This window comes from Aspergillus affinis (genome assembly GCF_023601865.1).
Source record: "Aspergillus affinis strain CMG 70 chromosome Unknown NODE_14_length_433147_cov_86_863592, whole genome shotgun sequence".
NCBI lineage: Eukaryota > Fungi > Ascomycota > Eurotiomycetes > Eurotiales > Aspergillaceae > Aspergillus > Aspergillus affinis.
Genome location: NW_026515795.1, coordinates 15,056 through 37,201, shown reverse-complemented (window position 1 = coordinate 37,201; position 22,146 = coordinate 15,056). Strand labels below are relative to the sequence as shown.

The following is a 22,146-nucleotide window of genomic DNA, read 5'->3' as shown; positions in this document are numbered from 1 at the left end:
AATACTGGACTCCAGCTCATGCTGCCATTCGTCCATCTTTTGCAACCACTCTCGGGGAATGGGATCATTAGTCTGGATGCCGGAAAACTACAAGTTCTTGTGTCAGGAGCTCTTCTATTGGATGTTCAAGGCTGAAACCGGACTTACATGGGGTGGAATTGAAATACCCTGTGTCCCGTCCTGTCCTTTGAAAGTGAAGGGGGGACTGAAGGTGTCGTTAGCTACAGCGTTGATGTAACGAGTAGACAGAGCCTGTTGTCGTCTTTTAGTATTTTAAAACCGCATGGCCGTCTGGATTGATATATGGTTACGTTGAAGATAGCAGGCTGGCCCAAGGTAGGATGCTGCCGAGTGCCAGCCACACGATGAACCACCTCGAGGTCCCCATTATCCTGCCAGGTCCAGTCAAAACCGCGGCGCGGCCAAACAGGCAAAGCTTCATGGAATTGGTTAATATCCTCGTGCCAGCCACCGTGGTGGGCTAGATCAAGGATCTTCCGCTCAACCATGGCTCGCTTGCCCTCCTCGGTCTGGGGCATTTTCTCGTTATCCCTAGGGCCGAAAACCGAGTCCTTATACAGACCGTTACCACCGACAATGCCGCCGACTTGCTCTGCATTATGGGGAATTTTGATATACGAGACCCTTCTTGCTGCAGCCCTCAACGAAGCTGGGAGCATCCTTCCTCAAGCGATCGTACAGTGCGATCGAGTCCGTGACAGAGATCTCGCCGCCGACACCAGGAGGGATTTTGCAGAAGAGAGCAAGATAGTGGGGATGTATGGGGGACACGGCGTACTCATTGTGCCAGCAGATAAAGTGGCTTGGAGGACCCTCGTTGGCAGTGAGAACATTGAGAGCCTGAGGACGGCGAAGAACCTCCATGCCGGTATGTACATGGGGAACCCATGCATGCGGGCCAGATCCAGCGAGGGCAAACATAAAATCGGAACGGGTCTGGCAGTTTGCTAGAGAGGAGGATGTCGGCATGCGAGGCCATCAGGTCAACGAGCTGGCCTAGCAGGAGAAGACCGCCAACTCCATCCATGTGCCAGTGTGCCGAGTGCAGGAGAAGCTCGCTCGATTGAAGAACATAGTACAACCGGGCCTCTGGAGCCGGTGCAATGGTAGAGATGACCTCGTCAGCGGATTTGGCGTCACCGACGACGACGAAGGTCTGAGAAGTCCATTCTCGAAGAACATCGGCCGAGGTGGGGACGGTGTAGACGACGTTGGAGTTGGAGTTGTCCGGATGGGCGGCCAGACTGGGGTGCTGGAAGCGCAGATGCGGCCAGTTGTATCGGATGAGGCTTGATAGAAGGTCGGACGACCCAGCTAAGGCAAGGCTGCGAAGGCCCCGTGAGGATTGATAGTGGCAGTAAAATTGACAGCCCAGTGTTCACGGCCGAGGGAATGGCCAGGATCACTGACCAATTTGATGAACAACTCGTTGGGGCCAAGAGGCCGAGTGAAGATGTTTGGCGCGTCCTCGGATGTCGTCCACGGCATTTTATGAAGGAGACTGTTTCTTAGGGGTGGTAGATGCAGGAAACACTTCTAGCTGAGCATGATTCTGGATTTGATTATGCATGGGGTGCAGGCCACGGCCAAGGGGTTAGGTACGTATCCGACTTTGGGGGCTAAATCGGAGATCCATCCACCGCTTAGTATGGATCCTTATTAGAGACGGTTCACGGTTGATGGCAATAGTGGATCTTCGATGCAGAGATCGGCTCAACTCATCCAGTTGCTAGCTTAGTACATACACTGTTGTATGTTTATGATAACGTTCGACCAGGAGGTGAACATAAACGACCCATACTTAACAAACTACTGATAATTCATTGGTTAATCATCCTCAGTATGACCTCGGAATTTTATTCGTCCTAATGACTCGGTATTATTCACTTCTCAATTTGATTGTGAATCGTATGAAACCCGCAGTAAGCACACGCCAAAATACCAGGTAGGTACAGAGTAGGTCGTCAAAACTATTCCTGCACATCTCCGTACAAATTGCAGACAACCCCTGTTCCCTCAAATAACCCGTTCCACCGTCCAGTTTTCCACTCCATCCTGCAGTTTCTCACGGTCTTCAAAGAAGGGCTTGAACACCGTCTGGATGATAGTATCCGGATGATAACCCTCGGTATAGCCACCACTTTTGGGGTCGGCAATGGTTGCTTTGATCAGCGGCATGCCGACCACAACCTTGGAAGCCTGAGGGAGCGCCTGCGCAAAAAGGCGACTGAGTGTTTGCGACGCCGCTTTGGCAGCACACAGGGAAGAAAAGAAGATCTGCGGCTCCTTGTCAAGCGTGCCGCCGGTGACCAGGAAGAGTGGCCACTCGCCCTTGGTGACGCGGTCAGTGTTGGCGTTGCGCATGAACCACTGGCCTGCAACAAGCGTGCCAATCGCGGAGACCCGGAAGTCGAGCTCCAGCATCTCCGGGGTGACTTCGGTGATGTGCGACTCGGCAACGTGGGCGGCGTTGTAGTTCAGGACGTCCAGCGTGCCACCAAATTGTTGGGCGCACCAGTCCAAGGCGGCTGTGAGGCTTTCGGAGTTACCAGCATCGGCGGTACGGTAGATCACTTTAGCGTCGGTGCTTGTTTGGGCGGCTTTGACTTCGTCGGCGATCTTGGATAGGCTGCCCTCAGAGCGAGATACGAGGGCAATGTTCCAGCCCACGCTTGCGAGCCAAAGAGCCAGCGACCGGGACATGGTCGAGCCCACGCCGATGATGGTGACAGTGCGATTCGGGGCAACGCTCATGGTGACGGGTAATAGGTAGATGAAAGGTTCAGATGGTGTATGCTAGATTGAGGTTCTACCCCTGTCAGTTCTAATATTTATACGGACAAAGTCTTATTAATAGCTTGGCTGAGATTCTGGTGGAAAATTCGAGTGCAGACAAGACTGACATTCCTCACGGCTAGGAATGTCGCCGAGACAGGACGATTGTTCCACCGATCCACGTAACTACGATCCACTCGGAGATATTCGTCCAGCAACGCCCAACCTACTCCGGAGAATATTCACAGATGTTTCGTCAAGTACCATGCCTCCTCAGATGCCCGTTCTACATCTCGTCCAAGCAGGAGATCGCTGCAGCTACCCAGCAGGTGGTGAGTGACCAGTGCTACCGGTGGTTGTTGGATAGCTACTAATTCAGTCTACATATCATGGTCATAACTTCAGCAAGAATTCTTGACCCTTCCACAGAAATTCAGAGATTCGTCGCAGAACCTCTATATCAAAAGTATACGCACGGGATCCGAGTGCAGCCCTGCAGCAGCATCTGTATGGCTTCTAAACATAATCGATTGCCTTCTCCTACTATCTTGGCTAACTCAAAATTACTACGCAGAACTGCACCCATTTACTTATTTTTGAATTCGATTCGATCGAACAACGCGAGTATCACAAGTCTGTGGACCATGTCCACGGTGACTTTGCGTCGCGCATCCTACCTCTCTTAGAATACGTCAAAATCACGGCATTTCAAGAAAGTGACTTTCAAGGGGAACAGGCTACCAGCCTCCTTCCATGTCAAAGAATTCAGAGGGTTTAGGAGCATTCTCCGGCCTTGAGTCACGCTTTTACCTTGAGTCTTGCGAATTCATTTTAGAAACTATCATAATTTGTTTCATCTTTGCCTGCAAAACAGGACGCAAGCAAGTACAGCCGCCCCGCTCTTTCTTTTTCCAACTCAACATACATTTAAACTGGCAGTATTTGATTACATTTCGCACATTTCGCTTGACATTTTAGACCAATCCACGACCATAGTAGTAGATATCTTTGTCCGTTCGTTGAGTACCAGCCGCAGCCACGTCAGAACCCTCTCAAAATGCACGTCCCGCTGTTAAGCTGCTGTGATTACTCGACCAATTGGCCAGATCCCTGAGATCGCTCAGGAAACCCCAGTCCAGTCAGAAAAAAGGCCGCTATGGACAACCCACACGATGGTGCCCCTCGGGCAGCACATAAATGAGATGCCTGCCAAGTGGCACCTCGTATAAATGGATAGACGACCCCGCGCTCTCAACACATCGGTCTCCAAAACAAAGTTCACGCCAATAAAAAACACAGCTAGATCGATGACGGTTCAATGACGATTCAAGCAGAGGTCAATAACCCACCCCAGGTCATCCCTGCGGCTGTTCCTGATCTCTGGAGAAAGGCCTACCAAAATAGCATGATCAGAGAATGGGTCGGGAAGCCCTATCACAATAGAGATGATAACGGCAATGGCGCGGACCTTATCAATGTAGACGTCACTGTGACCGACGCATACCTCCAACCTGACAAGGGTCAGGAGCTCATCTCTGCCGGAGCAGACATCTCTCTAGGCAACAGCTACCGCTGTACCTCCCTTCACATGGCGGCATTTCCAGGTACAGAAGATCTCACTAAGTTGCTTGTGACCCTAGGTGTCTTCCCGCGGACCATCAAACATGGATTGACTAGCTCCGTGGTGGTTTACTTTGGGTGGAACTTAGTGTGAGATAGACTGATCCGTGGTAGTATTATCCTCATTTTCTTTTCCCTCCTCCTCCGATTCGCCTTCGCCTTCACTTCGTTCGTACTTAAAGAATACAGACATATCCTCACTCTCGTCTGTCCCATCTGTCCCATCTGTCTCATCAACGGGCGTCGTGAGCCGACTTAGCTTCTCTACAGCCCTTCTCTCTCTGTTCACGACTACTCACATCTTTCACGCCCTAACCCCTCTGGTATCTGCACATAGACATGATCACCTTTCAGAGCACAGTGGGATGGCTTCCTTCAAACTCCTTCCAAATCATAGGCGCAATATCATTGCCGATTTCCTCTTTACTGATGGAATTAGAAAGGTTGACCTTGCTGTGGTCGAACAGAGCGCAATTGAATGTTCAAGGAAAACCCCTCATCCACAGACAGCACAACGCGTCCAGTTGAATCAGGATGTGCATACACGTTCTATTGTGAGTAACAATAACCTGTACCAGATTCACTAACATCTGTGACTGTTAGTACTACCAATGCCCCCAAAGGTCTTGGTGCATACTGTGTACCATAGCTGTGTGCGCACGGATCCCGAGGTCATTCAAACCCAACCTTTAGAGGATGGAACGCAAAATGCCACTTGTAACAAACAACTGGCGCACCCTACTCCGCACTTCAGCTTATCGTGACACAGATGCAGAATGGGGTGTGGCAATGATTCTCGTTACTTAATAGTGTACAAAACATAGTCTAAAGACAGCAGGATTTTTGTCGGAATATGATGAAACTCTGTAGGTGCAAAGGCAAGGACGATATGGCATAAGGGAGCCGTATCAGACAGCCTCCGCCACCTGATCCGTTGAGTTACGACCTGACCTGAACCGTTATATAGGGCATTGTGCGTTCCAATCTGGTAGATTGGAATTCTGGTCTTTTTAGTAGACCAGCAGGTAGTTAAACCGACCGTATTTACCTAAAGATCAGAAATTAACAGGTCTTATTGGTGGAAGCGCACCCGCTATTCTCAGGCTATGACAAGATAGTCCTGCATTTGCTTCTTGTCCCGACGTGCCGCGACTTGATATAATCCTTGATTTGACCGAAATCCATTCGCCGTCAAAGGCCGTTTTAGCAAGGACGCTTCGCCATGTCCGAGCCGAGAATCAAGCGGAGACGCCTTGTGCTTTTGTGCTTTGAGTGCAAGCGCTGGAAACTAAAATGTGGACGAGAGTATCCCATTTGTTCGCGGTGTATTGCTGTTGGTAACCCTGAACTTTGCAAGTACAATCTCATTTTTCAATGGGTACGGACACCGACATGGCTTGTGTTGACCAGATTCAGACCTGGTCTCCGAATATTCCTGCGAGCCAGTTGCTGACCCCAGCACTCGAGAACTTCGACCCCTCGCTCATCGACAACAACTTCCAGGAAAGCCCTTGGCTACAGTTTCAGCTTTACATGGACTCTGATAGCCCCCCTACCAAAGCGGTAAATACTAACGAGAGCCCCATCGACTCGTCTCAATCGCGGAAGCAAGGGCAACCCTTGTCGGGCCAAAAGAAGAGTTTCAATGGCCAATTCCGAGGTCCCAGCCACTCGACGAGCATAATAACCTGCTTCCAGGATTTCTGCAGATTTATGAAACAAGCTGCGGAGGACCATCACATACTTGGGGCTCCGAAATGGTTCTCATACACGCCTAATGCGGAGCAGAGCAGCCTCTACCCGCATACGCGAAGGATGTGGTTGGAGAAGTCATTAAAAGAGCTCTCCCAACTTAAGCGCGCTGCCGTTGCCTGTTGGAGTCCTACTTCAACCATTTTACAGGGATTCATGACATTTTCCATGTTCCCTCCTTCTGGCACGAGTACCAAGCCTATTGGGATGGGACACATAGGGGCTGGGTTTGGTTCAACGCAATCATCCTCGCTGTCATATCGTGCTCAAGGTGTCTCTTGGCGGACGATCCGCTCTCGTTTGACGGAGACAGTTCTACTGCTGGGAAGGAAGCTGCCGAATGGTTGCACGCCGCCGACGTATGGCAAGGCCACCACGCAGCAAAAAGCACGACGGTCGAAGCATTCCAACTGCGATGCTTGGTCCTGCTCTCCAAGACAATCAATGACATTGATCGCGACGACCATTACACATCTTCTCAAACCCTTCTTGCTGATGCTATTTCGAATGGACTTCACCAGGATTGGAAGCTTTTTGGAATCACCGCGTCTGTCTATGAGCGAGAGCTACGCCGGAAGGTATGGTCCGCCGTTTCCGACCTGGATATCGCGGCGTGTATCGAACGTGGCGTCCAATCAATGGCCTCTCATCTGTTCACCAATATTGGGCAGCCGAAAGGATACAATCACGATGATTACAGTTCGGGCACCGAATTGGAGCCCCCTGATCGGCCGGAAGACCAGCTTACAGATAGCTCATTTGCAATGATTGCGCACAGAATACGACCTCTTCGCTACAAGATCAATGAGTTCGTGAATACCCTCCAGAATCACAATCCAGTGGATCAATGCCAAATCAGACATCTACGGGGACAAATATTCGAGGAAATTGATAGTATACCGAACTGGGCGGACCATACACCGGAGGTCTCGAGGCGTAAACAAGGCCCAATATATCGATCAGTCTTGGATCTATACCTGCATGAGTTGCTGATTCTACTTCACCTCCCGTTCGTTATTCCGAAAGGCACGACCATCTATGAATTCGAAGACACAGAGTTCCAACGATTTATCTGCATACGGTCAGCTAGCCCAATTATCAAGATACATGAGCTTATTGAACACGAAGGATTCAGTTTAATCGCTCTAAGAAAATCGAGATTTCTACGGGCAGGCTTATGTTTGTGTCTCCTCGATGAAGGGGCAATAAACTACGGTAGTTTGTCATCATCCAAACAGACTATCGGGAAAACATATTCTTAAACCCAAGCAGGCATCACTTCGCTCCTTATATGCCTGGACGCTCGGACCAAGCTTGTCAAATCTACGCTGCGTATGATTGAACAACACGTCCTTAGCCTGGGAGCCGATGTCCAGCCCTTATGGCTCTTCTATGTTGCCAGCTGCTATGTCGAGCTACGCAGTGATGATACTAAAAGACCTGCTTTGAAGAAACAAATCACGGACAGTATCATGGCTCTGTTCAGCAAGATGTGCCTAGCACAGGAACAGAAAAGTATAGGCTTCGCGTTCTCCGACACCCATTTCGCATGCTATATAATGCAGATTCACCAGGCATACGAAGCTGTGCAGCAGATAATAGGTAATGGTACTCACCAAGACATGACATCAGGACTTGTGGAGGACTCTGTGCAGACCACTCATTGATGAAAAATCTCTCTTATGCTCAGAGGCCTGTAGAATGCAGTACTTAAAGTCGATTGAAAGTGACGAAGCTCATTACTAGTTACAACAACGCAAAGTCGGAGTAATTTAATGACGATGCCCCGCAGCCTGCCCAGTCAGGTAAATATGTGCAACTATAAGACTCTCTTCGTATTGTGGACCCGTATATCTTTAGCCAAAGTGACAAAGAATCTAGCTCGCGGAGGCTAAGATTTCTTCTGGAGCGCCATTCCTCGGGAAGTGCAACCCATGCCCTGATTTCTCTTAATAGCTCGACTGCCGTCTACCTCTAAGCCTGGCACCAAAACGCCAAAGAATACCCGTTGCCGGCAACGCGATACCAAACGAGAGAAACGCCAACAAGCTATTCCCCCAACCATACCCCAGCGAGTTGTAAAGATGGTCAGAGAACAGAGGAAATGCAAATGCCAGCAGGCTTCGGAACACCTGAGTCGCAGCAGATGTGGAACTAACGTGCTCGGGAAAGGCATCCATAACATATGCATGCAGTGTGGTATCGAAGATCTGCATGCCGAGAGACAAGAAAGTAGCCCCGATATCGACGACAAGCCAGAAAAGACGGTATTGCGCAGCCCAACCGTAAATGAGGAAGCCGATGGGCATGAATATAACACCAGAGAGCAGAAGCGGGATGCGGAGCTCGGGAACACGGGCTTCACCGGTGCTACTTGTCATGCGCTTATAGGCATAGTCTATAAGCGGGACGCAGAGCTGAGAGCCCGAGATAGTGCCAATGCAGATGGCAATGTAACGTAGACCAGATATTTCAACAGATTAGCCATACGCTGATACGTGAAGGGACGAGAAAGTCGTGAGGGCGAAGTAAAGCAGGCCATAGTTAATGCCCTCCAAAATGGCTTGCATCTGAATTATTGGATGGAATGCTAGGAGACTGAGAGGACGAGACAGGCTGCGTCACAGCTTCCAAAACGGCGAACGGCCTGGTTCGCGCCTCTCGATTTCGGCATGGTAGCGGTGATCGCCCGTGTACTTCCGCAGCTTCGCGGCTAGGCGACGAAGAAGAAGGAGTGGCGCGTAGCTCTCGTTGAATAAAAGTGATGAGGATAACTCAAGAACGACCTGGAGAATGGCTGTCGCCCAGAACATCCATCGCCAGGTAGAATATCTAACGATGAATCCGCCCACGATCGGGCCGACCCTCTAAGTGGAACGAGCAGGTACAAACCCAGAGAGCGTCCTCTCTGCTCGGCAGCCCACACATCCGCAAGCACACCGTATCACAGACTGTATACTGCACTGGCGCCGAACCCCGCTAGCAAACGAGCGGAGATAAGCAGACCCTTTGAGTGGGCGAAGCCGCAGACGAGATTCCACACCAGGAACCAAACATTAGTCAGGTGGAAGATTGACTTTCTACCATAGATCTCTGAGAGAGGACCGATAATCAGCGGTCCAAAGGCCGTCGCCAAAACGTAGACCGACAGGGCCATGGTCGACTCGGTGATAGACATCTGTAGCTCTTCTGCTATGGTGTTGATTGCAGGTGCCATCATCTACCGAGAGTTCATCAGCACAATATGTCTTTAGTTTGTGTTTGTGAGATTGGATATACCGTTGAGATCATGATGCGCACAAAGCCCGTATCAGAAACCGCCGCAGTGACCCCCCATTTCAGCTTTCTGGACCAATTCAAGGGATCTTCTACTTCGCTAGGGCCGAAGGTGACGAGAAACGCCACATCCTAACCAACCTCTGTATTTCCAGAAGTGTTCTCGTTGTGATTGTTACCTTGCTACAAGTCTCTTTTTTCGACGTCCACAGTATGAGTGACGTTCTCTGTGTTATCCTTGTTGTCCTAGTCCTGCGGGGTGATAGGTTTGTTCTTATTGTCCATGGTTGTTGATTGAGTGAAGTGAGGTGAAGTGAGATGAAGAGGTAGGTCAAGGAGTGAGGGGTCACGGAAGTCAAAGGTAAGACTTTTTATCGGAACTGTCCAAGCGGAGTTACACATTACTATCCTTTGTTACCTAGGATTCACGGTTCCCAACGCCACAGTCAAGGACCAAAAAGAGTAAGGCGTGCTGATTGATAAAGGGGCTTGACAGACGCCACAGATTGATAACGGTTTACGCCAACTCCGATCGCCGACCCCGATCTCCGACGCCCGAGACTGTCTCCTCTTTCTCGGACATCGGATTCGCACATTCACTGTGCATGACAACGTGTGGGACTTGGTTATAAATGATCGAGGCCGATATGTCCTTCTCCCCGCTAAGCCAGTCGGTGCCCGTCGGCTTGACTCCGCGACAACATGACCAGGTCACCAGATGATACGGCTGCCATTCAACAGCGGCTCAAGGCGCTTGGGCCCATGATCAAAGGTATTTTCAAGGTCGCCGGCGCTCAAGGAATATCACTTGCAGTATCTAACCATTGTGAGCCCATTTATTGCACGAGTTTCGGCTTCGCGGATCTCGAGACCAAGAAGGTGGCCACGGGAAGCACCCGGTTTCCCATCGGAACCATGGCCAAAACCTTCACCGCAGCCGCGATCAGTGTGCTTGTTGCAGACGGCAAGATGGAATGGGATACGCCGATCAAGAGAATTATCCCCGAGCTGCAGACGACATCTGCCACCGTGACCGAGAGTCTTACCATTGTTGATCTCTTGAGCCATCGCTCGGGACTCGGCCGGTCAAACTACTGGTGGCAAGGGGCAGAAGCAACCCTGCTTCTTAAGAAAGATATTCTACCATATTATAACGCTCTCCCCAACACTGGCCAGTTTCGTGCTTCATGGGCCTACAGCAACTGGGGCTATGCCCTGGCTGGTGAAGTCATCGAGCGTGTCAGCGGCAAAACATACGCCCAATATCTCAAGGAGAAGGTTTACACGCCTCTAGGAATGGAAAATATCACAGTCGATCCCATGTGCACCTCGGTTGCCTTAGGCCTGGCAAGCCCATATGCCGCCTTGGACGATAGCTCACACTATCCACTGCCGCAACCTCCTGTCACTGGGGGCACCATTATGGATTCGGCGCTGGGCGGTGTCAGTACCGTCGACGATCTGATGAACTACAGCATAGGTCTTATGGAAACCTTCCACGACGAGTCCGGTTTGCAGATAAGCAACTAACCCCCGGTTATCAAGCACGGACGGACTACATCAGTCATCCGGACACGTTCTCCGTTTTGTCCGGTGGCGTCACTTCCTGTCCCACCTGGAAGTAGTTTAGGCAAAGAGGCACGGCAGCAGCCAAATGAGGCTGTTCGTGTTGTAGTCTCAGCATTGGATCTTGGAGCCGTAGTATACCTCGTTTCTCTGGCATGATGAGTAGAACAGCACTGTCGTGCTGCGCACCGTTGGTGAAGGGTGTAGAGAGAGCGCGAAATCGGGCCTCGTCTCCAACGCAGTGAAGCATGTACAGCGCCCATAGGTCCACGCCATAGGTCCAGCTAGAAGCATACAAACCGATGTAACCCGGCGCTCGGGGGTTTATTTCCAGAAGGAATACGCTGGGCTGTCGACCGGCGGTAGCTGGATTTGGCGCCAAGTCGATAATGCGGCTCTAGCTGTCCTGGACGTAGTGCATAGAGGAGTCTCGGACGCGTGTCTCACAGTGAAAAACGCCACTGCGGAGGCCCATGCGTAGAATGCATTCACGGATGTATCGACAGACCATAGTTTGCTCCGAATCGGGTAGTATGGATGGGTACATGAACAAGCCCTCTTGGAAGTCCTTTTTCCCGCTGCCCGTTACTTCGTCGAGGTCGCCCGCAGTCGGGGCATTGTCACAGACATCAAAGAAAGTCACCTCCCCGTCCCAGGGGTCGCAAAACGCAGAATCTCAGGCCATCGGACCTAAAAAGTCAATCAATGAAGAATTAATTACATAGTGAGCAACGGCAGAAAGATTCAATAATGGAAACATCCTGGGATTTTCTAGGTTAATAACATATCGTCGAGTACTATTTTCCTTCATCACATAATTGCACAATTACGTATGCACTCGTGCATTTAAATATGTATGAGCATAAAGCTACAGCTAACTCCCCACGTAGAACCTAAAAAAGTCTATGCAGTAAGCACTAGATAAATGAACAACTAACTTTCATAACGACTTAACAATGTCAAGTAATAAACAAAACCAAAACTCCCACAGAAATGAACCCAACAGTGAACGCCATCTCTGACAAACGAAGAAACATCAACAACAAAGAAGAACCAAGTATCCTAATGCTTCAATGCAATGCAATGCAATGTAACACACCTCATCCCTAATAAACAACAGATGCAGGATAGACTGACATCTATCCTAGTAATAGAATCAATCCTCAGCTCTAACTATTCTACAAGGTATCTGGCCCTTGAAGAAATAAACCAACCACCACGTAAGACGAGTCACTGAATACCGAATGCACCATAACAATAAATTTCAGAAAGAAAGAAAGATCAACAAGATGAAGACATTGTCAGACATCCCCTAAATCAATCAATCAATTTGCTCCACAAAAACAAGACCATGCAACGAGAAAACAAAAGGAATGAGGGGAAAAAAGAACAATAATTCCGAACGACCGATGCTCATGCAAGATATTATATAATATGCAGTGATATGATATTATCTGAACTGATATGACATGATAAAATATGTAATGATGTAAAAACGGTTTCCAAACAAAAGAAAGTATCTCCAAACAAATGAAAAAGAAGTGAAAAGAAACGAGAATAGATGGAAGAAGTGCAGTACTCCAGTTCCAGCAGGAAGGATAGAAGGATACAAAACATGAACATGAGCATGATCGGTCCTAATTATTTGGCGAAATCTGTACATAGGGAGTAGTAGGTAGATGACTAGGGATATTACTAAATCACAAATGAAAGAAAGAAAGAAAGAACAATCCGTGTGAGCCATGCGAGGAATGGGAATATGAGACAGGCATTAATGTAAACAGTAGGACCAATTGCCAATGCTAATAGCACAAACGCTTTTGTCAATATCACTGTCGCAGAAACAAAGGAGAATATACATTATGATCATTAACCGTTGTAGAGCCGGCTACAATATCAAGGATTGGTGGGTTTCTGGCCGTTTCAGAAATCGAAGAGAGAGAGAGAGAGAGAGAGATGTAAGGAGGGTTGGCGAAAACAAGAGAGTGGAGGCGCAAGTTTCCGGTCGTCGTCGTCAGGATAAGATTGCGTAGGTTAGTTTGGCTTTTCTATTTCTCTTTCCGTTTTCTTGTTTATTGATCTTTTTTTTTTAGTTGCGTTTTTTTTTTTTTAGCCATTCACCATATCGTCTAGGGCCATTTTCCGCCTCTTCGTCGGCCGTGATTCACCTGCATCAGCTTCAGTCGTTGGCTCTTCGTCACGGACTCGTCCAGAGGACAGCTGCAAGGAATGACGCTGAACGGCAGGATCGACGGCGCTCAAGGCTCGCGGGACGGTTTCGCCATAGCTCACCTCGGACATTGCCTGGCGCATCTGACTGGCGGGCGAAATCGGATCTAGAAATCCATGGCCTGCCATAGGTTGTCGAGGCTCGAAGCCTTCGTCGCGAGCCCGCGGAGACCATCCCGTCGAATAGGGATCACTCGATCGGTGGGGTTGCTGAGACCCGGAGCTCGGGCTAGCCATCGTCGGAGGGTAAATCGGAGGCAGTCGAACGGGCGATTCGAGATAGGATTCCCGGGGGTCTCGCATGGGCGGCTCGCCCATTGCCATCCGATTTGCCATTCTCGCACTGTCGGCATAGGGTGAAGACACCGGATGGCCGTAAGCTTGCTGATATTGCGGAGGTGACGCGGCTGGATGGAACGCCTGGTTTCCGTACGATGAAAGTGGTCTTGCCACCCCGACGGGCATGCGGCCTTGCCCGAGCGCAGGGTTGTATGCACCCGGGATGGGGATGAAACCCGGGGGCGAGGCTGACGTGATGGATTGAACCGAGCCGGATGAGGAAAATCGCCTGTGGCCGATGTTTCTTTGCATCGTTAGGGCTGGGTCGAGGTTCGAGGGATACACTGAAGGCGGCCACTTGTGCGGCGGCATGGGCGCTGCTCGGAGTCCCATCACACCGGGTGGTCCGCTGGGGATTTGCAGGTCTGTCATCGGTCGAATTTCTCGGGAAGATGTGGCTCGATGCATGGCGCGTCTCGACTGGTGTCCGTGAAGTCCCCCCGGCGTCGCTCCACTGTCCACTTGGGCTGGATACGATCGAAGGGAAGCCTCTTCGGCTTTCAAGGGGGGCCTCCCTCGCTTCTTGTGCGTCACGTCAACGCAAGTGGCCTGCATGAAATAAGATTAGCTACCTGTCATATTTGCCTTATGGGTCGTTTCTTGACACCGTAACATGACAGCATAAACGGTCGAAACCATTGACTCCAAGACCCGAAAAGACTTACTTCTTTTCCCGACAAGACACATCTTCGACAAGGTCGAGCCGGATCGCAACCCAAATGCTTCTTCTTGCAGTTCACGCATGCCGACGCAACGTGGGCCTTAGTCCGTCTCGTAGGCTTCTGGGGTATTCCACGAGCGCCCGTTGCCGGAGACGATGAGGGCCCGAAGGTCGTCTGCGAATAGGTCGGTGCGGAAGGAGGTGGCGGCGGGACCTGACTTCCCAGTGTCGGTGGTAACCGCGACGCCGAAAAGGTATCAGCGAGGCCAAAGACTGGTCGCGAGAAGTCGTCACCCTGAGCGGGGGCCACGCGATGCAAGGGCGACTCGTGAACGGTCGCCGTGGTGGCGGGCGATCCGGAGATGAGAAGGGAGCCCGGCGCTGCTCCGGCTGGTATCGTGGCTGCGGTTGACGACGCCGACGAAGAGGCCACAGTCGTCACTGGCTGGGGAAGCTCCGGATGACCAAATCGTCGGACGTTTGCAGAAGTGTCCAGCGGGTCCTCTGCCGGGACCGAGTCGGACATAGAGCGAGGGAGAGGAAGGTCCCGCGGAGTGCAGCGTCGAGCATTTGTTGATCGGGACAGATTCAAGGGAAGCCGGTCCGGTACCGGATCGAATCTGGGATGTCCAAATTCCGTGGCGATGAAGGATGAAGGGGGAAGCACTAATGATTGCATCTGGTGATGATAGGGGTCCCTGGGTCTACGGGGACGACGAACGGACACGAGTTCACAGGAAGGGAGGACGAAATGGGTGGAATATTGAAAGCGGGAGCATATCTGGCAGGCCCAAGCAATAAATGTCCCTTTTTCCCTTCTAAAACCTGCGAAGTCGGTGTGTGCGTGTAAAGTGCGAGGTGTAGGTGTCCGACTCAATCGCCCGTCATCACTGACAAGTCCACGCTTTGGCAGGCTGTTTTTAGGGACCACCAGGAGCTTATAATCGAGTCAGTACTCGGTCACCATTGGAGGAGTCATAAAATAGGATGTGATGATCAGCAACGACTTCCCAGATCGTGACGGCAGTTTTTTCCATGGCTTCGATGGTCTCCATCCTGGGATGATTTATTGCAGCATGGTGGGCGATCAATGGAGCCAGAAGAACAAGCGCAGAAGGAAGGGGAGACAAATTAATTAATTAATTGACAGGGTAAAAAAGAAAAAGAAAAAGAAAAGAAATACGAAAAGACAGGGAAAAGACAAAGAAAAATACACGCAGGGACCAATTTGCACCTTACCTGTTCGAAACTGGTAACGTCACCTCTGCCAGTGTCTTGAATGTGTCCCAAGAATTTCTGGTTTGGTTGGTTCGTATCGGATATAAGACGGCAGAGGGAAGAAACGGTGAAGTATAGAAGAAGTAGAAAGTGAGGCGTAAAATTCCGGCGGGATCACACTGGCCTGTTGCGCCCAGCGGAGAGAAAAAACGTCAGAAGGGGGAATTAAAATCCTCCCAAATAATATTCAATCAATTATTTTTTCCCCTGCACACCACAGAAAAAGAAAAAAGAAAGGAAAGAAATAGAGAGAGGAAGGGAAAATACTGATCTCCCCCCCAGATCTAGCGTCGTCGTTCGTTCCTTCTGGATAGGAAGCTAGTTCTCTACGTAACGGTCAGGGATATTTTCAAGTCCAAAGAAGAAACCCTCGTCAATCAAAGTGATGCCACTAAAAGTCAAGCGATCAAGTTTCTTTGAACATCACCTTCAAACGAGGGGAGGGTCGTAAGGATCCTGGTCCTTTTCTTATTTTTATTTTTACCTGCAGGCCCCATGAACAAGGCTTATAGGCTTCAGCAGGTCGGCAAAAGGAATGGAAACCCAAGGTGGATAAATGGTGGCCAGTGCCAGCGAGACTAGCAGCCGATAGACTTGGATCTCCATCATGGTAGATCTCATTTTATTTTATTTTTTAATTTTTTTTTCTTCTTTTTTTTTAATTCCCTCCCTCCGGAGAGGTGTCGAGTATGTCTGGCTTGGTTTAGGGGAGTTATTTTCCATCGGAAGAGCGAAATAGTTCCAATCCTCCGGGGGATCCAGTCCAATGAGCTCAATCTTAAGACATGTCTGTCCTTTTGGGTTGTGTTTGACTTGGGGAGAATTTTCTGCGTTTTGCTGCTTTTTTTTTCCTGTTTTAATTTTTTGTTTCTTGTTACTCTGCACGAACATCTCCCATTTGTCTCTTCCTGCCCATGCTGGAGACGGAGTAGCCGTGGCTTGCATTAGAATGGGGGAGAAGGAATGGCCATTGCTGTCAGTGACACCGTCCGAAAGGGGTTAAGAGAGGGGTAAGACTAAGAAAAGAAAGGAAAAGAAAAGAAAAAAAAGGGCCAGACAGTCGTATACCAAGACAAGAAGAGAATAATAGTAAAACCAAAAAAATAAAATCCAAAAAGGTCTAAGCTGAGCAAGCAAGGCGAGGGAGCGACGGATCGACGTCGGCGCCCGCCCCGCTGCATCCCATTGCCAATAGTCAGCTGGCACTACCGAATGGTGTCGATGTTGGGGGCTTTTGCAGGCCAGGATTTTAAGCTTGTCAATCCAATGGATTGGGCGGAGCTTCCCAAATCCAGACAACCCTGGATCGTCTCACTCTGGTTTTGGTCAGGGCCCTTCGTCGACACTTGCCTTCGTTTGGCTGATTATCTCGGTCGGATGTCGGTTCAAGCGAGCATAGAAATTCACAAAGATCAATTGGAATATGAGAACCAACATCAATTCAAGGGGAAAGGGGAAATGGAGATGAAGAAAAAAAAAACGGAAAAAGAAAAGAAAAAAGCCCCATTACTCATGAGACGGCGAATCCTCTTCATGCCATTCATTTCTCCGCCATTGTCATTTTCTTGCTCCATAATTGGGCACAATAGGATCCAATGAATCATTTGATTCCTTTCTTTTTTTCTCTTGTCTCGTCGTTTGTTGTCTTCTCCCTTTCTTCCTTTTCTTCTTTTTTTCTGTTTCTGTTTTTCTCCGGTTTTATCTCTGGGTTTTATCGTCGACCTGGTAGCGATTACTGAAAATAGCTCCTGAAGGCAGCGTCGTTTTACTGTAAAAAGTGGTGGTAGGAGACTGGTTCATCTGACAGAACCTGTTCGTTCTACTGATCCACAGGAGATCCGAATTCCTTCTCTGAAGCCACAATGGCGACGAACCGGTCCCCTAGACGCACGAGACACCTATGATGTTATGATCTGCCTGTCGCAAACATTATTTGTCAATTGGACTAGCCGGACAGCATCGTGGTGAAAGGAGGGGGTTTACGGGAAACTGTGCTTGACAGATGACGCCAGCCCCAATAGCCCCGAGCATTGGAATGAGAGACAACAATTCTCCGCAGTGGCTCTGGAGTCGATGGACCGACCCACCCGGCTGGGCAGTGTTCAAAATGTACTTTGCTGTCGCCTGCCAGTCCGTTCATTGGCGTGTCTGATTATGTTCCACCTGCATCGCATGCCGTCTAGACTGGGGGGAGGAGGGATCCGACCTAGGAAGACGTCGGTACTTCGAAGATAGGCGACGCATGGTCTTTGAGAGATCATCCAGCCTGTTCCGTCAGGCCATTTTTTCCTCGCTCTGTCTTTTTCTTTTTCTCTTTGACGTGGTAATAATTTTGTTTTTCTCCCGTTCCCTTGCACAGAAAAGGAAACAGACGACGATAGTCCATGTAGGATTGCACTTGCAGCTCAGCTAACTCGCGTGATCGTATGTTTAACTTTAAAATATAGAGACGTGAAGAGATCTATTGAGCTGACCGTTAGAGACGATCAGTGTCAATCATCATGGCCTCATATTCTCCATAGTCGCCATCATAAACGATGATGATTCTACCGCACGCGCTACGTAGACCAGGCCGGCAAGTGGTGGCCTGGGCATACGACTTGTGTCGTGAAATACGTGAGGTCCCGACCGACTTTGCATGGTAAGACAGTCAAGCCTTTGAGACACCTCGACACATGTCCTTAATGTCCGGTTGAAGTGAGGGAGAGATTATTATTTTTCGATCAAGATGTGGCTGCAGCAAGCAGCGCCCTGACCAGTGGAACAAACATCAGTCTAGGCTGGTGGTCACCTGAGCCCCGGACAATTTGTGAACAATCTCCAGGGGCCATTCATCCATCCGCTGGCACAGAGTAATGGCCCGTCTGATAAGAGGGCGACAGGCCCACCAGCTCTGTTCAGCATGGGAAAGTGGAGGGACCAATTGACGGCGGATTAACAACGGTTTTTTAAGTGATGTAAATGCATGACCTGGAACGGTGGGAGTAGTAGATCTTTTTTTTTTTTTCTCGGGAATTCTTTGTTTTGTTCTTTTCGGGTGCCAATTTCCCATTTGAAGATCCCACATGAATTGTTTTCACCCGGTCGGTACAAACCGGCCGAGTCGTGAATTTGGACTGAAAGGGGGAGATTCAAACTTGAGTCACGTTGGGGAATTCTCTGAGCTGTCCACACTCTTTGCTTATTATTCTTTCGGTTCTGGTTTGTCTCTGAGTTGTATCGCCAGTCCCTTTGGAGTCAGTTCTACGAGATGAACGCTGTGATGCGGGGGATCAACTGTAAGGCAGGAAAAAAAAAAAAAAGATTGAAAGTAGAGGTACTGGAAGATACGGTCAAAAAGAAACGAGACGAATGGAAAATAAAAAGGGATAACCGAGAATCAAGACAAGACAGCCATTAACAAATGAACAAATCGCGACAAACCCGTAATTGTCGCGTCGTAGTCAGTTTCTCGGCCTTCAACGTGGGAAAAAGCATAAGGAAAAAGAAATTGGAGAGCCCGAGAAAATGTGGAACGCGGGGACAGCAGCAGCAGCAAGGGGCCAGATGATCTACTTTGGTCTTTGTCGGGCCCTAAAAGGAGAGAAAGGCAGGAAGAAAGAGAGAGGATGGTTTGTTCTTACTTCTAGTCCTAAGCCAAAGTAAGCGGTTCATGCAGGCCGGAGCGGAAGACATCAGCACGATCTGCCTTTTAGGGGCCGACGAGGGCCAATAGTTCGAGCCACTGGGTCCAGAAAGCCCTTTAGCTCCGTCTCTGGGCTCCTTTTTCCCGCCCAGGAAAAGGCCAAGACCCTGAGTCAGGGACTGATGATGTCGAATGCAGATAGGAATTGAAGGATAGAGGAAGAAAAAATGAGATGCGTGCAGGGTGAGACCATACCACCTGAGGACAGTCAGTCAACATAACATGGGCTGCGGTGTCACCCGAAGAGACATGGAGGAGAAGCTGAAGAACGAGACACGAAAAGGCGGACGACGCGAACCGGCGGCCCCGTGATCCCGGTTGATCCGCGCTAGCCTCCAAGGGGATTAGCGGTCCCGTGCCCGGGCCAGAACCCGGTGGAGCAGAGAGAATTAATTGGGCGAGGGTATTTGTCACCTCCCGGCGAGGCTCAAGCCGACTATCAGTTTCATCCTCACTATGGAGTTTGGACTATAGACTATTGATTTCCTTGTCGACTGGTTTTAATTTCCTCGATCATGCCATTTTGCAGCCGACTTGAATCCCGGCGGACAATTCCTCTGTCTCCCCTCCGTCACTTCTAGCCCTGATCCTGGCCGGTCTGCAGTCTGTGCTTTTTCCCGTCAAATTCCCCTGATTGTCAATATTCTCCTCGACGGGTGAGGCCGGAAACAAACAAAAAGAGAATAAGAAAAAAAAATGATTAGACTCCGGGAGGCATCAGGAAATTCGCCGGCCATGGCGGAATGAGAAAGTATCACCCCCATTTCCTAACACACCCGCTTTTCCCGTGGCACTTGACGCGGTACGTCCCAATTGCGTGGGCGACACGAGATAATCTTCCGAAAGGGTCCTCCCGACTATGACCCTGAAGGTCCCTGTGATGTATACGGAGTACAGCGGTGCGGACAGGCAAGACAGGAGAAGTCGTCGGACGCATGTGAAATTGGGGACTGACCATCCATAACGAGTCAGGAAGTCGGCAGACGATGTCTATCGTGGTATGTCCCTCCCGTGTCTTCTTCCCCTTCCTTCCCCTTTCTGCCCCTATTCTACTGGATATCTCCTTCTCTCTCTTGTCTACTATGGTAAAGAACTATTGTTTCTTGGCCTTTGAATACTCGGAATACTTGTCTCCGGTGAGAAACTGCCAACGACCATATGACACCTCCAGTGCTTCATTTTTCATTATGTATATTTTTATTGTTGAAAATTTCTGTATAGCCAACTCATATGGCCCAAAGCTTATTGGAAACTCGGTAATTACATCTCCTTGTCTGGTTTCTTGAGACTGTTTTGCAAATTTACTCTACGTCTTTCTTTCAAACTGTGCAGGAACAGAAGAAGAAAAAACGACAAGTCTCGCAAGCACAAAGCCATCACGAGGAACTTTGCTAAGTCTGTCCAGACATCATAAGCTACTAATTTTCCAGACCTGCACCCTCCAGCACATTGGTCTTGCGTCGCGACTGCCCAAACTCAACATCCACCGATCAAGGTGGCATTCCACGTAAGCCGGGATAGACGAGGATCAAAGGATCAGAACGATTGGGCGCACGCTCTGATAGGAGATTCCGCCGGCGCCAGATACCAGAACGAAGAGGCCATTTCCTGTCCGTTCATCTCGCATGACGACCAAATCGGAAGAAAACGACCAATGGTCATGGAATCCCCCCGGTCGCCAGCGGACGATGAAAATCGCACGATCCTCGAATGCGCTGACATGGATATCCGATGATCCTGACCCAGACTTTTTTTCTCCTCGGAGGGGAAGGATACTTGTCTATCGGGTGGGGAATATGGCAATAACGAGTAAAGAAGAAAAGAAAAGGAAAGAAAACAGGGAAGATCGCGCAGAGTCAAAACGCCCTAGTCACCACCCATCAATGATTTTTTTCCCTTGCATTTTCTACCACCTACCCTTCTCGATCTAGACTCTGGACATCCGACCTGTCGCCTATCTACGGTGCATATTGAGTATTGATCGTACATCGTCGGTCTTCGGGTCTTCCTCGTGACGGCCCAGAAAGTTGGGAAATGCTGGTTCTTGCAGTTGCAGCGACCATAGGGCCAAGCGGACCCTCTATCAATAGTTTCCCATGCATTCGGAAGGTCAGAGCAAGGACTGACTGGCTTGTCTTTCTGCCTGCTTACCACGACTGCTTACGCGAGGGTGGCGCGTCGAAATCGCAAGAGGGGGGAAGGAAAAATAACTCAATCAAGTTAATTCCATAAAGTAAAAGACTGGGTTCATGGGACTCGGCCGACGCGGCCTTGAGAGCGAACCAGATCGACCGCTTGCTCGACCTGTATGTACAGTGCAATGTATGTCGGCGTAGGCGGTTAGTGATCCTTGGACAAATGGCCGGATTATCTAGAAATCTGAAAAAAAAAAAAAAAAAAAAAAAAGAGAAAGAACCGTTTAACTCCGCCCACCATCAAGGGATGAATTAATGATCCGTCATCTGCGTTGGAACCCTTCTATTCTTCGGGGTTGCGGGGTTGACGTTGAGGTTGAGATGAAGTGAGTTCGCCGGAGTGTCGGTGAGGATGTGACCAGTATCAAGGTTTCTGCAAGTCGGCAATAAAGACCTTCTCGTCATAATGCCTATTATGAGAGACCTTTTTGTTCTTCTCTCTTCTATCGTTTTCATTTGCTTCGCGACTCTCGACTCAGAAGTCGGATATTCTGCCGTGGAGATAGAAAGAATTACAAGGAAGATATAAATAAAATCAATAATTCCCTCGGATCGGACCGCAATGGGAAAATAACGAAAGAAAACCCCCCTTTCGTCGCGGAACTATACCCGGACCCTCGGATGGAAGGGGGTTACTCAATAATTGACGAGATATGTCCTATATTCTCCCGAAGCGAATTGGATAAAAAATGTTGTGACGGTTTCTTCCCGGGGGAGATATTCGTTTCTCTCCGTAGCGAGTTACTCCG

The 22,146-nt window shown here is 49.5% G+C and overlaps 7 protein-coding genes across 7 annotated transcripts; 3 read left to right on the top strand and 4 right to left on the bottom strand.

The window, feature by feature from the left end:
- Positions 1-2,037: 2,037 nt before the first annotated feature.
- Positions 2,038-2,775, bottom strand: KD926_002293 (NAD(P)-binding protein; the record flags this gene model as incomplete). Its single annotated transcript, XM_053096972.1, has 1 exon — positions 2,038-2,775. The coding sequence occupies one exon, from the start codon at positions 2,773-2,775 to the stop codon at positions 2,038-2,040; it is 738 nt and encodes a 245-aa protein (XP_052958896.1).
- A 1,339-nt stretch (positions 2,776-4,114) lies between these two features.
- KD926_002292 (uncharacterized protein) lies at positions 4,115-4,510 on the top strand (the record flags this gene model as incomplete). The annotated part of the gene is made up of 1 exon (XM_053096970.1): positions 4,115-4,510. One exon carries the CDS (start codon positions 4,115-4,117, stop codon positions 4,508-4,510), a length of 396 nt encoding a protein of 131 aa, XP_052958895.1.
- A 1,280-nt stretch (positions 4,511-5,790) lies between these two features.
- Positions 5,791-8,630, top strand: KD926_002291 (fungal specific transcription factor domain-containing protein; the record flags this gene model as incomplete). Its single annotated transcript, XM_053096969.1, has 4 exons — positions 5,791-6,422; positions 6,482-7,249; positions 7,526-7,776; positions 8,125-8,630. 4 exons carry the CDS (start codon positions 5,791-5,793, stop codon positions 8,628-8,630), a joined length of 2,157 nt encoding a protein of 718 aa, XP_052958894.1.
- A 159-nt stretch (positions 8,631-8,789) lies between these two features.
- KD926_002290 (major facilitator superfamily domain-containing protein) lies at positions 8,790-9,459 on the bottom strand (the record flags this gene model as incomplete). The annotated part of the gene is made up of 3 exons (XM_053096968.1): positions 8,790-8,965; positions 9,121-9,388; positions 9,448-9,459. 3 exons carry the CDS (start codon positions 9,457-9,459, stop codon positions 8,790-8,792), a joined length of 456 nt encoding a protein of 151 aa, XP_052958893.1.
- A 687-nt stretch (positions 9,460-10,146) lies between these two features.
- Positions 10,147-10,974, top strand: KD926_002289 (serine hydrolase domain-containing protein; the record flags this gene model as incomplete). The annotated part of the gene is made up of 1 exon (XM_053096967.1): positions 10,147-10,974. The coding sequence occupies one exon, from the start codon at positions 10,147-10,149 to the stop codon at positions 10,972-10,974; it is 828 nt and encodes a 275-aa protein (XP_052958892.1).
- A 34-nt stretch (positions 10,975-11,008) lies between these two features.
- Positions 11,009-11,521, bottom strand: KD926_002288 (uncharacterized protein; the record flags this gene model as incomplete). The annotated part of the gene is made up of 2 exons (XM_053096966.1): positions 11,009-11,376; positions 11,458-11,521. The coding sequence occupies 2 exons, from the start codon at positions 11,519-11,521 to the stop codon at positions 11,009-11,011; spliced, it is 432 nt and encodes a 143-aa protein (XP_052958891.1).
- Positions 11,522-13,119: 1,598 nt separating this feature from the next.
- On the bottom strand, positions 13,120-14,918 carry sclB (putative C6 transcription factor; the record flags this gene model as incomplete). The annotated part of the gene is made up of 2 exons (XM_053096965.1): positions 13,120-14,127; positions 14,244-14,918. 2 exons carry the CDS (start codon positions 14,916-14,918, stop codon positions 13,120-13,122), a joined length of 1,683 nt encoding a protein of 560 aa, XP_052958890.1.
- Positions 14,919-22,146: the final 7,228 nt, after the last annotated feature.